The sequence below is a fragment of the Thermobia domestica genome, chromosome 3 (genome assembly GCF_964235325.1).
Source record: "Thermobia domestica chromosome 3, izTheDome1.hap1.1, whole genome shotgun sequence".
In the NCBI taxonomy this organism is placed as follows: domain Eukaryota; kingdom Metazoa; phylum Arthropoda; class Insecta; order Zygentoma; family Lepismatidae; genus Thermobia; species Thermobia domestica.
Window position 1 is genome coordinate 306,245,902 of NC_137456.1, and position 15,739 is coordinate 306,261,640.

The 15,739-nt window shown below is 37.4% G+C and overlaps 1 protein-coding gene across 1 annotated transcript in view; it reads right to left on the bottom strand.

Moving 5' to 3' along the window:
* Positions 1-15,739, bottom strand: part of Tsp96F (Tetraspanin 96F) — a 240,856-nt gene that overhangs the window by 23,309 nt on the left and 201,808 nt on the right. The window contains exon 2 of the mRNA XM_081752548.1: positions 7,540-7,734. Within this exon, the coding sequence (XP_081608674.1) occupies positions 7,540-7,734 (195 nt within the window). The remainder of the gene's footprint in view (positions 1-7,539; positions 7,735-15,739) is intronic.

Here is a 15,739-nt window from a genome sequence, read left to right on the forward strand (position 1 = left end):
TGTCTGTTTGCTTGTGGTAGTTGTAGTAAGGTAGCAACTAGATTTGTTTATAAATAAAAAGCACGTATTGGTGTTTACATATATCGACCACGTATAGGATATTACAATATGAAATATTTAGGTAAGCAGGCGATTCAGGTGATTTCTGAATTATGAACCATTAATGCTGGGATTTGGGTTTAGTCAAATTTTTGAGAAAGAAAAGTCATCGATGAAAGTCATCCGATCTTGACCAAACTTGGAGTTCTGGTAAACTTCGACGAGCTTAGTGTGCTTATGAAATATTATTCTGTGCAAGCCTTTGGTTCCCGAGTTATCGGATAGCAAAGGTGGGATTTTGAACTTACTCAAATATTCGAAAGAAAAAAATATGCGATCGATAAATATTGATCAAAAATGGGCATCATGGTAGATCCTGACAATCTTAGTGACAACAATATGAAATATTGGATCCTATTGTGTGCAGGTCTTTGATTTTCGAGTTATAGTCTGCCAAAATTGGGATTTGAACTTAGTAAAAGTATCATAAAAACTCTAGTTACTAGTTATAATAAAAGTACACGGAGCTCATAAAAGTTTCATAAAATGTTCTCTAGCTGCTATTTATAATAAAAGTACACGGAACCCACAAAAGTTTCATAAAATGTTCTCTAGCTGCTATTTATAATAAAAGTACACGGAGCTCAAAGTTTCATAAAAACTTCTCTAGTTACTATTTATAATAAAAGTACACGGAGCTCATAAAAGTTTCATAAAATGTTCTCTAGCTGCTATTTATAATAAAAGTGCACGGAGCCCATAAAATTTCAAATAAAGTTCTCTAGTTGTTATTTACAATAAAAGTACACGGAACAAATAAAAAGTTTCGTAAAAAGTTCTCTAGTTTCAAATTACAATAAAAGTGTACGGAGCAAACCTGTTAAACGTTAATTTGTGTAATACCAAATTAAATGAACAGACAATTACTTAGCTGTTACAAATAAGGGGAGTATTTATAATTTTAAAAAATGCCAAAAAAATAAAAGAAGGTCGAAACTACTAGTTAAAATACTAAAACTGATATATATATATATATATATTTTTTTTTTTGCTAAAACAGTCAGAAGCCAACTATAGCACTATATATTGTATTTTACATATAATACACCGAATAAAGATGCAAGTGAAAAAAATAATTGTCATGGGAATAGATATATTCTGCTTGGATAACATAGGCCTACACAAAAGTCCTTTAAAAATATGTAACTACATAAATACACTGAGAAAGAACTTATGTGGCGTACTTAAAAACGTAGATTACATGCGAAAATTATACAGTTTTTGGACTTAAAGTACGACTATATATATCATCTGCAGAAAACATATATCTGAAAACGTATGTTTTATGATAATGTCAGTATAAGTGTTCCATCTATACGTACTTCTGTATGAGTGTATGTAGGCGGTAAGGATCTCAAATACAGATGGACGTATATAACATACAGCTGGCGTAAATAGCATACACATAAGTATGGAATATACGGAAAACTGTTACATATCAGACATACTGCTGCGGCATGATGTAACATCTAAGCGGGAAAGAGACAGTACGTATGTATCATAGGGATAACGTATGCTCCGTACAGATTTCCGTAGTAAACACATGGATTACGTATATTTGTAGAATATACCGCTGTCCGGATAACGGATTTTTCCCAGTGTAGAAATACAATGAAGTTATACAAATAATATATGAGGCACACATACTAAGATAGTGCCGATTACCATTTGCAATTTGCAAAGTGTATAATAAGGTTTATTTTAGTAAAAGCGAAGTAGGTCAAGGGTTAGAGCGTTGGCTTCGCATTCGGGAGGTCAAGGTTCGAATCCCACTGCCGACCATCCTGACAGGTTTTCCAGGGTTTCCCTCAGTTCCACCAGGCAAATGCTTTCCCTGATACCTTCCTAAATCCTTTCCATTGTTATTGTTGTTGTATATCCAGTGTAAAATGGCCTCTGAGCTGTATCTGGTGATTGTTAAATAAATAAATAAGTAAAGCAATGTACAGTTTGAACATTCAGGTAACACTGAATTATATATTATAATCCTGTGTCAGTACTTTCAGAGGTGATTATTTATTTTCCTTTACATATAATGCGTAGATCTTTTGTTCTTGTTTTGTGAGCTGAAATTGGGAATAGTATTTTGCTCAAAATATAATAATAATAATAATAATAATAATAATAATAATAATAATAATAATAATAATAATAATAATATATTAAAGTGCTAGGTTTCTATGTTTGTGGTCAAGAAAAGTTTATGTTTGTGGTGAATTCTTTCGACAACGATATCTCGGAAACCACAAGTTTTAGAAAGATTTCGTTTTCACTGATAGATTGCAAATTTTGTGTAGATTGTTCAGTTCTAATTGATTTTTTTTAAATGGCCGTTATTTCATTATTATATTTTCTTAGGGGCATTGAAATTTTAAAAAGTAAAATATCATATCCTACGAGCTATACATTCAAATACCATACATTTATATACGGGGTTAGTATATCTCTCCAGCGTTTCTTTCATGGTCAAATGATAATGAAAAACGAAGGATAACCATTTCTCCAGTCTAAGATGAATCTTTATCGTTTGGAGTGTTTTATCCAATGAACACCATATATCACTGACATTATAATTAATTATATGCGTATGTGTAATGTATTTGCTTATTACATACTGCATGCAAGAAGAAAGAAATCATTGGTTATACATGAATTAGAAATGCAACCAGAAGCAAGCTCACCTCTTACAAACGGTGCGAGATATTGAAAAACTAATCCCCCCTTTATGGTACCCGTTGCTGATTTTTACCAAGATGTCTCACTTCTGTCTGTATAGAGATATGTACAGATTTTGTGAGGAATGACAAGTAGATTCATGCTCATATGTGAATGATATGCTGTGTAGAGAGCGTAGGTTCAGCTAATAATAATAACATTGGTCAACATTGAAAATCCTTCGGAGATAAGAGCAAACAATTCTTACTAATTTTATTGTGCTGATAACGAATATGAAATTAAGTTTTTGAAAATTGGTTCCGGTTTCAAAGAAATACGTTATCACCGGATGTGCTCTGGCGCGCAAATTAAGGGTTCATGGCAACAGGAGCTGTCTGATTATTTAATAAACTTCCATTCTTTGACGTATGACAGTTGCCTCATATTCATTTTTATTTAATTTTAAATAAATTCTTTTAATTCAATTATGGGTATGATTAAAATAACTTTAGCGAATGTCATTTTAAATTTTGCGTGTTAAAAAGCAAAGTTAACTGAAATAGCATTCTTTATTTTCATTCCGTATCCAAATGTAAGATGCTTTTTTTATTCTGTAAACCTGTCGTTGCGGCAAGGACATTTAAACTATCCTTCTTTTGTCCCTATAACAATACTCGCTGAACGTCTGAAGCCACACAAGACCACACATACAGAAGACCCTTCATGAACCCAAGTAAAGAAACAGAAGAGCTTTTAAATATCTCTGTGAAAGAGAAGAAAAATATTAAAGTCTGGTCAAACTGAATAGAATCGTAGTACAGATTAATCTCTATGAACTTGTGAAACACACCTCCGTCAGGATATCTCCACGTAGAACCTAGATAAAATTTTCGCACAGGTTTGTAAGTTGGTCCAAGAGCACGAACCAGACGGAGCGTCTCCAAATGAACTTCCATAAAAATTTTAAATACAACTTGCGAAATTTAAAGAAATCACGTACTTTGGAGAAACGACGCTAGAGCATCGTAAGTGTGCGGATACGAATAAAATAAAATTGAGTACACCAAAATTGTTTGACGAATGAGAGAAAAAGGAGGCAGTTAGAGGCGTGTCCTAAAAGATCGTCGAGTTAAGAATTCAAAATTCCAAGTCAGTAGCAGTTAGTCGGAGACCGGGAACAAGTGCGATACAAATTCGGTCATACACAAAAATTCCACACACTACTTAGGTACCAATACCATACAGATGTCCCATCTGTCAACAGCAGCATCAAGAATACACAGGTACCGGTTACCAACGTGACATCCTTGAGAGGCAACAGCGGCCTCAAGCAAAATATTTAAACAGAGTATCTTTGGCTATTACACACTCAATTAGCCGTAAAAGAAAGTTCTCCATTAGAAAACACTTCATGGGCTGCATACCATGCAAGTCTGCAGTCCAGTAACACAATTCGGGCTATCTGTCCCACCGCACTACCCCCACTCTTCCTGGAGAGTGCCCATACCGTCGCTATGATCAAACTCTCCATGGATGTCGTCAGGAACGCAGTGGAACATCTTAACCCTAGCCAGGTTCCAGTCCTCACATTCGACCAACCGTTTTTTGCACTGGCAAAACAAATCCAATGGAAGTGGCCACAGGTATACGGCGAAGAGAAGTTATTCATCCTCTTCGCAGGTCTTTATATCGAAATGGCAGCGCTGAAGACCATTGGTGACTTGCTGCGAGGGAGCGGATGGGTGCAAGCACTGATTGAGCCAGAGATCACCAGTGCGGGGACTGCGGATTCCTTCCTGCGGGTATCACATGTCACTCTAACCAGGAGAGCGCATCAAGTAACAGCAGCAGCCCTTTTACCCTGCAGCAGAACCCATACAACCACTACATTGACCAGTTGCGTGACGCTAGCACCGAACAGCTTGAGTTCGCAGAGTGGTGCCAGCAAAAGACGGAGTCTTGCCCCCAGTTCTACTACTGGGCAACTGTACTGGAATTGGAACTGACGATCTTGGTATACGTGCGCTCTCTGCGCCAAGCGTCGTTTGTCATGTACGTCGATGTCCTCAAAGAACTAGCAGTGGGGTTCCATGCCCTGGATAACACCAACTACGCGGACTGGATTTCTGTGCATCTGCAAGACATGGTGGACCTGCCAACTAAACACCCTGAAATCCCCGATGAATTCTTCGCAGGGAATTTCACAGTCCACAAAACGACTAGGCCGTTCTCCGCAATCCCTATCGATCAAGTCCACAAACAGAACATTGCAGCCATAATAGCAGACGGAGGTGCAGTAGGTCTCACTGACAATCCCAGCGCACTGCGACGGTGGATGGTAGCAAGACCAGAGGTTGCCAGGCTCATCGAAGAGTTTCAGGACTCTAACCAACAACGATCACAAGACACAGCATCATGACCAGACATCAAGTGTGCAAACTGCTTTCCAAAAAGACGTTCAGTCAATGGTCAAAGTGATGGAAGACTTTGAGACTCCATTTGAAGAGGATAGTCAAGATCTGTTAGTACTCGACACCTAGGAGTTCGCGCCATCTCGAGCTGTAAACGACCTCCGTCGTGCATATTAAGAGGGACATGTGCAGTTTGACAAATTTGTCACAGAACGCCTGGTGGAAAGAACGAAACCCATACAAGATCCTAGGTCTGAGGTTCCTCCAACAAGCTGCATTGTCCTAGATGGAGCAGTCATCATCCAGTTGCTGAAACCTGCTACGGGAAAAACGTTCAAAGAATATGCCCAGAAAGTTTTTGTGCCTCACATACTCTCAAACTTTCATCAAGCCACGCGACTGGGCCTCGACTGGGACCGCTACATAAGAAACTCGTTGAAAGGTGCAGCAAGAGCCAAGCGGGGTAAAGGGGTGAGAAAATGAGTGGTGGGTAATTCAACTATACCCGGGAACTCTGCTAGCTTCCTCAGAGTCGACGAAAACAAGACAGAACTGTTTATTTTCCTATCTGACATCCTCTACGACTCATTCCTACTTGCAAACAAGGAGCTGCTCATCGCAAAAGGAGATGATGTCTTGAGAAAGCCACCGCTTCTGGATACTTCAGCCCTGGCATCTTGCAACCACGAGGAGGCCTATACCCGTATTATGTTGCACGCTGTCCACACTGCTCACAATGGCAACAAGAAGATCCTCATCTGCACAGTAGACACTGATATTGTTGTCCTGGCGGTGGCTCTGGCACACACCTGGAATTAGGAAACTGAAGTGTGGGTATCCTTTGGCTCGGGGAAGACGTTCCGTTGTTTGGCAGCCCATGAGATTGTTCGGTCTCAGGGTCCTGAAAAAACTCAGGGGCTACCGATGTTTCGTCGCCAGACGTGGTAAAGATGACAGCATGGGCAGTGTGGACAGTGCTACCTGAGCTCGCGCAGACGCACATTGTTCTCTCCACTGCACCAGAACGTATTAATGAAGACGCCATGCATATAATTGAAAGGATAATCATACTACTTTATGACAGAACAAGCACAGAAACGGATATTGACAAGACACGTCGCAAACTGTTTGTAAAGAAAAGCAGTTCCAGCTGATCCCACCCAAAAGAGCAGCCCTGGAGCAGCACGTCCGAAGAGCAGTATATGAAGGCGGACATATCTGGGCCAGGCCCTGGTTCCTGCACCAATACTGCCATCACCAACCGACTGGAGTTGGATCAAGACTAGCGGCCTGTATGAACCTCTATGGACAACGCTACTCGAAGCATGCAAGTTCTGCTGGGAGCTCGTCTCTTGCAAATGCAAAGACTGCATGAAAAAGTGCAAGTGCAAGAAGGCCAGTCTAGAATGCACACCACTGTGTGCCTGCGACTGGGAATGCTCTGAAATGTAATATTATTAACTAAATATATATAACTTACAAATTATCTGGCATACGTTTCTTCAAAATATTCACTAAAACCTTCAGCAACAAACCTTGTCTAACTTATGTTGTCTTTCGAGTGTCCACTGGCGGCCATTTTGGAAAATGGCCTCCACGGCCGCCAGAGGTCAGTTGCCCGATGGCTCCACATCCCAATTTGTTCATCTTACATCTATATACCTCTGTGCCAAATTTGGTGCTTTTATCAAAAACTGCACAACATGTTGAAATATTCTAGCTAAACTGCCGCACTAATATATATATATATATATATATATATATATATATATATATATATATATATATATATATATATATATATATATATATATATATATATATATATATATATATATATATTATTTTTTTACGCAACCTAAATCGTAGGCATTTAAATTCAGATCCCATCAAACTATATAAATCTGAAATTCATAGTCTTGGGAATATCATTAGTCATAAAGCATCAGCTGATCAATGTTTATCGTATGTTTATTATCCAATGTCACGTAACTAAGTGTTTTCAAATGTAAGGTTGTAAATTAACCAATTTTGTATTGTACAAAATTATAAGAGCTCATTATGTAAGGATAAACAATCATAAATTTCACCTAGGACTGGTTATGGATATTGGTCTCATTAGTTTGTTTATGGGTGTCAGGTTACTTATAATAATTCATGCAAGCTATAAGTCAAGAAAGAAAACAGAAATGTAATTTACTTAGCTTAAATTCATTTTTGCGCTAAGGCCATATGCCTTATTCTTCATATCTGTTATCATAAAATTCCAAATTCAGTGTTAGTTTTCGTTATACTTGATTTTTTAAAAACATTTTTTAAAAGCACCTCGAATCAAAAAGAAGAGAATGTGTGGGTAAAAGGGAACAGTACTTACTGTGAACAGCATACATTGAGATTCTCTAAATGCCCCACAGAAGCCACAGAATCCGACAATGACCATGAGAGCTCCGGCTCCCAACAATACATAGATCCCTGTTTGGTAACTTTTCTCATCTTGCGTCATACTCAAATAGAAAGATGAGTCTGTTAGCAGCCATATTGACAGTCCAACGACAGCCAATCCTACGAGCTGGAAAGAAAAGATAAATTCACATTAATGTATTATTCTGATAACGGTAAGTATTCAGTAAATATCAAAACATTTTGTTTACTAGTTAATTTTATCGTATTGTATTAAATAAACATTTTAAGTTTTCCAATGCTATCGACCATACACTCAAAGCAATACCTCAAATTTTACAACAAACACTATAGCATGAGTTAAAAAGCATTTACAGCAAATCATCATTATCATAATTATTCTGCCATTATTGACAGGTCTCTTGATGCAACTAAGAAGTTCCTATGTTCCACAGTCTTCAGCTAATCTTTTCGTCTTCACGTACGTTTGTGTTTATACCGTCCAATCAGCGCACTCTCTTTCCTGTCACCAGAAACAAACTAGTCTTATCTCGTATACACATAAAAGTATTCCTAATGAAAATGATCGTCGGAATAAGAATGGAGAAGGTTTGGAACTCAGCAGACTATATTCCAAGCTCAGAGATCCGAAAGGACAAGAAGACATTTCCATTCGTCCGCAAAATTCAGAAACTTTGAAAAGATATGAACTTTCACACAAAGCTAAAGGATCAGAAAGTAGCAATCGGTAGGACTTTGGTAAAGTAATGCTTAGATTTCTTTGAAATAATAAAGCTGAAAAATTACCAAGAATTAGCAAGAATAAAGATATTATTATGATATTTAGAAAATGGAGCAGAGCTGTAAGTGAAGATGATATTTATCCCATGATGACCGACTATTCTGGTATTTAGTTAAAGAAAGTGAAACTCACTACAACAGGGAGAAATAACCAAGCTTTAAAAATACTTATACAAGAGTGATTCAGAAAGTAATGCCTCCAAGTCTACTACTTGGTTAATAGTACTGCAAACATTCTGAACTGTTTATCATTAATGCACTGATGTTTAACCTATAGAATGTCACTTGTTTCACCTTCCTATCTCTTCTCGTTCCAGAGTAAAGGAACCAATCCATGGCATCTAGTGGTGACGTACGGTTGAAAGTGGGCTGTCATTGAATTTCTAATTATGGAAGGTTGTGCGCCCAAGAACATTCATTGTCGGCAACGAGTCGTGGGTACACAATTACGACCCGGAAACGAAACGTCAGTCTATGAAGTACCGTTAAACTTCCTCTCCTCCGCCAAAAAAACTCAAAGTTGTTCCCATTTGCTGGCAAAACGTTGTTGACATTCTGCCTCATCCTGCCTATATTCCGAATCTTGGTCCTGCGACTTTTAGCCTTAGGAGGCCTCATCCCAGTGAAATTAAAATACCGCTAATTTTACAGTAATTATGTGATATTTTCAAATAGATAAAAGATAATCGAAATGTGGAACAAGAGCGCCCTAGACAATATTATTTTACATGAAATACCGTTATCACGACCGACTTATCTGCTTTCGATTTCGAGCCATTTTGAAAATCGGCATTTATTTTCGCGTTTCTAAACGGCTGAAAACGGAAAGCCACTCGGTGACTTGTGATAACGGTACCTCACGCAAAATAATATTGTCTAGGGCGCTCTTGTTCCATATTTCAATTATCTTTTATCTATTTGAAGATATCACATAATTACTGTAAAATTAGCTGTATTTTAATTTCGCCGGGATGAGGCCTCTTAAAGGATCATCTTCAGGGCCAAAGCTACAGCATTGCCAGCATCGGTGCGGTGTAGCCAGCATTACAATTCTTCGCCGACGGCATGAAAAACCTTGTGTCGCGTTGGCGCAAGTGTGTTGCCCGTGATGGGGACTATGTTGAAAAATCATGCCACCATTTGTAACTGATATTGCAGGCTTTACACTGATACCTGTATCGGTGCTATCAGTCAAACACAAGTATCACCTCGGAAGCATTACTTTCTGAATCACTCTCGTATTTTATAACACTTCGCATAACTAGGACATTTTGCTGCGGGGGGGGGGAGGGGGAGACGAACCTTTACTTCTGACAACTGAAAGGACCTTACCTATGATCCAACAATATTCTAGTGAGGGACCTGTGTTATCTATGGTAGTTTTCATACTATCGCTAGAAAATGCACCAAGAAAACAAAAAAAGATGGCAGAATACATGGCCAAGCAATTGTCTGACGCATCAATGAAAATGCAGCTTTAGGAATGGATACTGCGTTACTAGATGATTACTGTAACAAACAAGTTCTTCTTTCAAAAATACAGAGGCGCTTCTAACTCTTACACAACGATTTAGAGACAGCTGTCCTGCCTCTCTCCTGCCGAAAAATGTGAATTTGTTTATGACTACCGAAGACAAACAACATTATTCTCACCTTATTAGCAGGCAGAGAAAGATCACAGATACGGTATTCGCTTCAAGGGAAAACAGTACACATAAGCAATTTGTCGGTACGATATGTATGCACCAGTGTTAGACTTATTACCGTGTGACACCACATTACCCGTACATTCTGAAGAGTTCAAACGTGACAACTTGATTAAACGTAACAGTGCATCGTATTGGCTTGTTTCAATATTGCTTATTACCTCTTGCAATTACCATCTTGTTTACCTGTAAGTATACGCTTCACATGTTGTCATAACATTATATGGAAGTGTTGATTCGATAATATGTTAATTTCTTCACCGACTCGTGGGCCTATAGTGAAGTAGGAAATAAAAATGAAATGAAATTATCGAGTGTAACGTCCCACGTTTATGTCCTTTAGGATAAGGGAGACGGATGATTAAAGCAAATGAATGATGATGGAAGAATTGGCAGAATGAAAATGTCGGAGGAAAGCCACGGGACACGATGTTATCCACTACAAACTTACCTGGCCGGAGATCGAACCAGGGGTCCCACGCACTAGAGGTAAGCACTCTTACCACAGAGGCGCCGCCACGCGTCCCTAATTGTGAAATAGGCTATGTAGATTATTTGAAAGGGGCGACTACCTTTCAGAGTAGGGATGGCCACAATTTTTTCGAAAAATACTTTTTCGAAAACGAAAAACGAAAAATTTTTCGAAAAACGAAAACGAAATTTTTTCGAAAAACGAAATTTTTTTTCGAAAAAACGAGAAACTAAAAATTTTTCGGAAAACGAAAAACGAAAATTTTTTCGAAAAAGCGAAAAACGAAAAATGAAATTTCCGAAAATCGAAAAACAGATTTTTCGAAAAAGGCCATCCCTATTTCAGAGTATTTGATCCCACAAACACACAGAAAATATTACTCCCTCTCGTGTTTTTTTTTTTTTTTTTTTAACAACACTTCCAGATCTGAAAATGTTTTTATTTATGTATTTTGAAAGCGGATAGTGAAAAAGGTAATTTGTCAAACGTCGTGCTGTCAGGAGCTCTCACCAGGTGTAAGACTAAAGAGAGAAAAGGTGCAAAAGGGGGGACGAGGAGGGGATCAACAACGCCTCCAATGGTTCAATATCGAGCGCTGAAGAGCGTAGGAGAAGCAGGAGGTGAAGTAAAAATAACTTGGTTGCAAGATTCTCTTCTGAGACTGGTTTCCGGCTTTAAAAAAATATCCCACCACTACCATCTGCATAATAGCTGGATGGATGGCAGTTCCAAACTTTTTGTTATATCAAAACGAGCTGTTGTGTTTCTTTTTCTTGTTTCTTCTTCTTCTTTCGCCGCTATTCAACCAACTTTGAGGAACTTAAGTTTTCCGATAATTACTTGGCGTTGATTTGTGAGGGAATCTACGGCAGTTCTTTTCTTTCACCAATCAACTCACTATTATGAATAAATTGTTCTGAATTCTCCTAAAAATAAATAATCAGAAAATGTCAAAGGTCTATGCACTGAATTCAATGGTTTATCTATAGATATCGAAGCAGGATGCAGAAACATAGGATCAGCCCTACCACAACAGTTCTTGTGTCTGAGTTTTCAGGTATAATGAAATATATATTAAGTAAAAATGGACGAAGAAAATAAGGTAAATTGTATTGAAAAATAATAATATTAAAGGGATGTGGGACTTCCAGAACTCCAGTAATTTAAAGTCATATCATGATTTTTCCCAACCAGAATAACGGGATAGATATACAGGTGGGTTTACGTTGCTTGACTCTAGAAGTTATTCAGTTCTCAATTGACTAGAGTAGCAGTTATTCAGTTGTCAGTTGACTAGTGACTAGAATAGCAGTTATTTAGTTATCAGTTGACTACAGTAGCAGTTATTCAGTTATCAATTAACTAGAGTAGCAGTTATTCAGTTATCAATTAACTAGAGTAGCAGTTATTCAGTTTCAATTGACTAGGGTACCAGTTATTCAGTTCTCAATTAACTAGAGTAGCAGTTATTCAGTTATCAATTAACTAGAGTAGCAGTTATTCAGTTTCAATTGACTAGGGTACCAGTTATTCAGTTCTCAATTGACTAGAGTAGCAGTTTTAAATTCTCAATTCACTATAGAGTAGCAGTTATTCAGGTATCAATTGACTATAGAGTAGCAGCTATTTAGTTTTCAATTGACTAAAGTAGCAGGTATTCAGTTTTCAATTGACTACAGTAGCAGAAGCTGATTGACGTAAGCAATATATTATAGTGTGGTTCGCGAAAAATAGTGGTTTTATAAAGGATTTTAATCTTGTTACATGTGTAATTAAGTAAGTTTACAATGAATAGAAAGTTATTACAGAATGAACATAAGTTCAAAAGTGTTAGTCATATCATATGACCAGTGCTTCGAGAAGATTTCCCAGATCGAGGATAGGAAGGGGAGGGGGGCAAGTAGCATCACAGATTAAGAGCTAGCAAATTCCCCCTTGAGCATTTCTGCGATCGGGCTAAAATTAACTTACCAGCATTTTCGCAGTACTACCTTAGACCAGGGAGTAATCTACACCCCCTCCCCAACACCCCCCTAACACCCCTCCAAATTTCTTTACACACACCCCTGGATGGAAAGGGAATACTCCCCCAAATCCAATTGTATCAATCAGTATCATATAGGTGATTTATTACATCAAGTTAAAAAAGGTTTAGCGTTTAGGAAAAAGGCAATATTCTTATTTTATTTCACTTCAAAATACGAAGCGACTTCGTTCTCATGTACTGCTTCGATAACCACATGACGTCATTGTTTCGGGCGGTGTTTCGATCAAAACAATTGACAAAACAGACCGCTGATACCTACCCTTCTGGGCTCTGTGGTCGTTTCCGAGAGAAGAGATTGATGGGCAGATGCAGATGACTGAAATTGGTCACGTCTTGAGCGGTCATTCACCTACCTCCTCCTCAATGTGACAATATAGTAATAAGCCTATACCAGATTTAGTTGGTAAGTGCTACTCTGCAACAGGCTCGCAACCAGAGGGGGGCTAGGGAAGGCCTGGCCCTTCCTAAATTTTTCATGTCCCCTCCAGACCTCAATACAAAATGCACAATTTAGATATTTGTAAGAGAATTTTTAATGACTTGGTTCCTCCTAACATATTCATGGCTCCCCCCCCCCCAAAGCTCTGTGGCTGGTTTCGAGCCTGCTCTGCGAGTGGTGTATCAACGGACGGACGTTAGAAGGGTGTAGTCAAAACGTTTTTAGAAATGAAGAGATCGGTCGAATTAAGAATTATATAGGCCTATGTTTTAGACTGAGTCTAGTGTTATGCAGGAACGCATTTGGCGCTAACTAAATTTTTTGTAAAGTATATTTTTATTCACGGTAAATTCATTGAGCGGAACAGGGTTCATAGCGAGTCACTTTTTTTAAAAAACTAAAATTTACTTTTTTTTCAAGTTGGTCACTAAAAGTTACTTTTTTGAGAGGTAAAGTTACTTTTTCGTGTGATTTATGTTTTACATTGGCAGTTTTCTAAGAAAAATATAAAAACAAATGGAAAAAAGGCAGAAACTTGTTACTCATTACTCTTCTGAAATTTTCAGTACTTGCTGCCACATGTGAAACAGTCAGCTTATTCTCACTTCAGCTTTTATTCTTTCTAAAGCACAGTGGACGGTTGGTGGATGCTTAAGCTCTCAAGGTGGAGTTGAGAACCCTTCTGTGTCTATTCTTTCTTCTATCATAATAATCTTTTAGTTTTCTCTTGTGATAGTTAACGCTCCGTTCAACGTTGTGTATGTTTGTGTAGTTCATCATATTCGTCTTATGTTATGCTTCTTGTATGTTCTTCTTAAGAGTAGGTAATGAATTTGAATATTTCACGTTTTTGAGAACTCTTAATGATAAGTTAAATATAATGTCGGAATGAAGAAATTCGGAAATAGGCCAGAACTGGTTCCACTTACTCAGAAGCTTTTTACATCTGCTAATTCTGCTAACTACAAAGCATACTTTGAAAACCTGAGAAAGGATGAAGATCAAAAAGAAGAAGTAAAGAAGAAACAAAACAACAAACAAAGAGAGAGGTGATGGAGAAATTGACAAAGGAAAAAAGGGTCATGATGAGATTTTGGTCACTTTTTCGTGTGCTTTTGGTAATTTTTTGGTCACTTTTCAACTATATACAAGAGGCCAGCCCACTATGAGCCCTGGGATTATTAAAATTAGGGTATATTAAAGAAGACAAAACAGAAAGATACAAAATATTTGTAAATTGGAAAACTGGATTACTGGAAAACAACTAAATCAATGAATAATTTTCTTATGAAAGATATTCAGAGCGAATAACGTAGCCAGGAAGGGACAGGAACGGAGATTAAGAGATAAAATAATATTACAACAATTAACGTTAACAACACGGTTAGAATATCAAAATGATTAAATTGCAACTATGTACAGTATTAATTATTAAACGAATGTGATTTCAGGATGGGACGAGGGAATTTTTCCCAATTAATATTTTGGGGAAAAATCACTCACTAAAACTTGCTGGGGGTGAATAAATTGAAATAATAGCAGAATTTTGAAAATAATTACAATAATTCGTATGAAATCAATTCACATTAAATTACTCGGTAAAATAGTGTAGGTTAATTTCTAATACAGTGAAACCTCTCTTAACGGGCATCTCTCAATAGTAGACATTTTCATAAGGGGACAAACTTTCTTATTCTTCCATGCCATAAATATGTGTGGTGTGGTGTGGTGTTATGAGAGAGAACCCTTCCTTTTAGGGACACCTCTCATTTACGGACAAATAATCGGTTCCACCGATGTCCGTTTTGAGAGGTTTCACTGTATTACTTAGTTTAATAATAATAATAATAATAATAATAATAATAATAATAATAATAATAATAATAATAATAATAATAATAATAATAATAATAATAATAATAATAATAAATGCCTAAATGTGTGAACTTACTTTATTGAACCTGCCACTGCGAAGAGCTGATATTATTATTATTATTATTAGTAGTAGTAGTAGTAGTAGTAGTAGTAGTATTGCAATAGTTGCGTAACAAAATATACTGTTTTCTTGTTTGAGTTTGTTTAAAAATTATATCACTATTCTGAGAGCACACCCCCCCTTTTATTTTGAACACCCCCCCCAGTAAAACTTTCTGGCGTACTTACTGCCTTAGACAGAGGAACTACTAGATATAACCTCCCTATCATATAGTATATTCTTCGTGGTTTTACTTAAGCCTGTCTTCAAACAGTTCCTCTGCTGACCTAAAGATAGTGCCACTGTCTCATTTATTTAAACATTGCGCCATCTTAAGGTCAGCAGACAAAGTACTTCAAGACACGGGTTATATCTGATAGTTCCTCTACTCAATGTTGTCAGATGGCGGGAAATTTCCCGCAAAATGGGAAATTCTTAGCATTGGTGGGAATGTGGGAAATGATGGTTGAAAATGGGAAATTCTGTCAACTTTTCTCTTTTTCATGTCGTCTCTTTCTAAGTCCTTGTCTTCATCTCTTTGTAGGCCTACATGAATTTGAAGCATCTTTGAAAGTCAAAATAACCAGTAGAGTAAGAGAGGTTTATAAACCGAACCAAATGGGACTGATTGTTAATCGCGCCAATATCCATTTTCTGCGAGAAGAAAGAAGGGAGGAACGGTTTATGGCCCTTTGCTTACTATATTTGTTATGGCCAGTCATTCACGGAATATT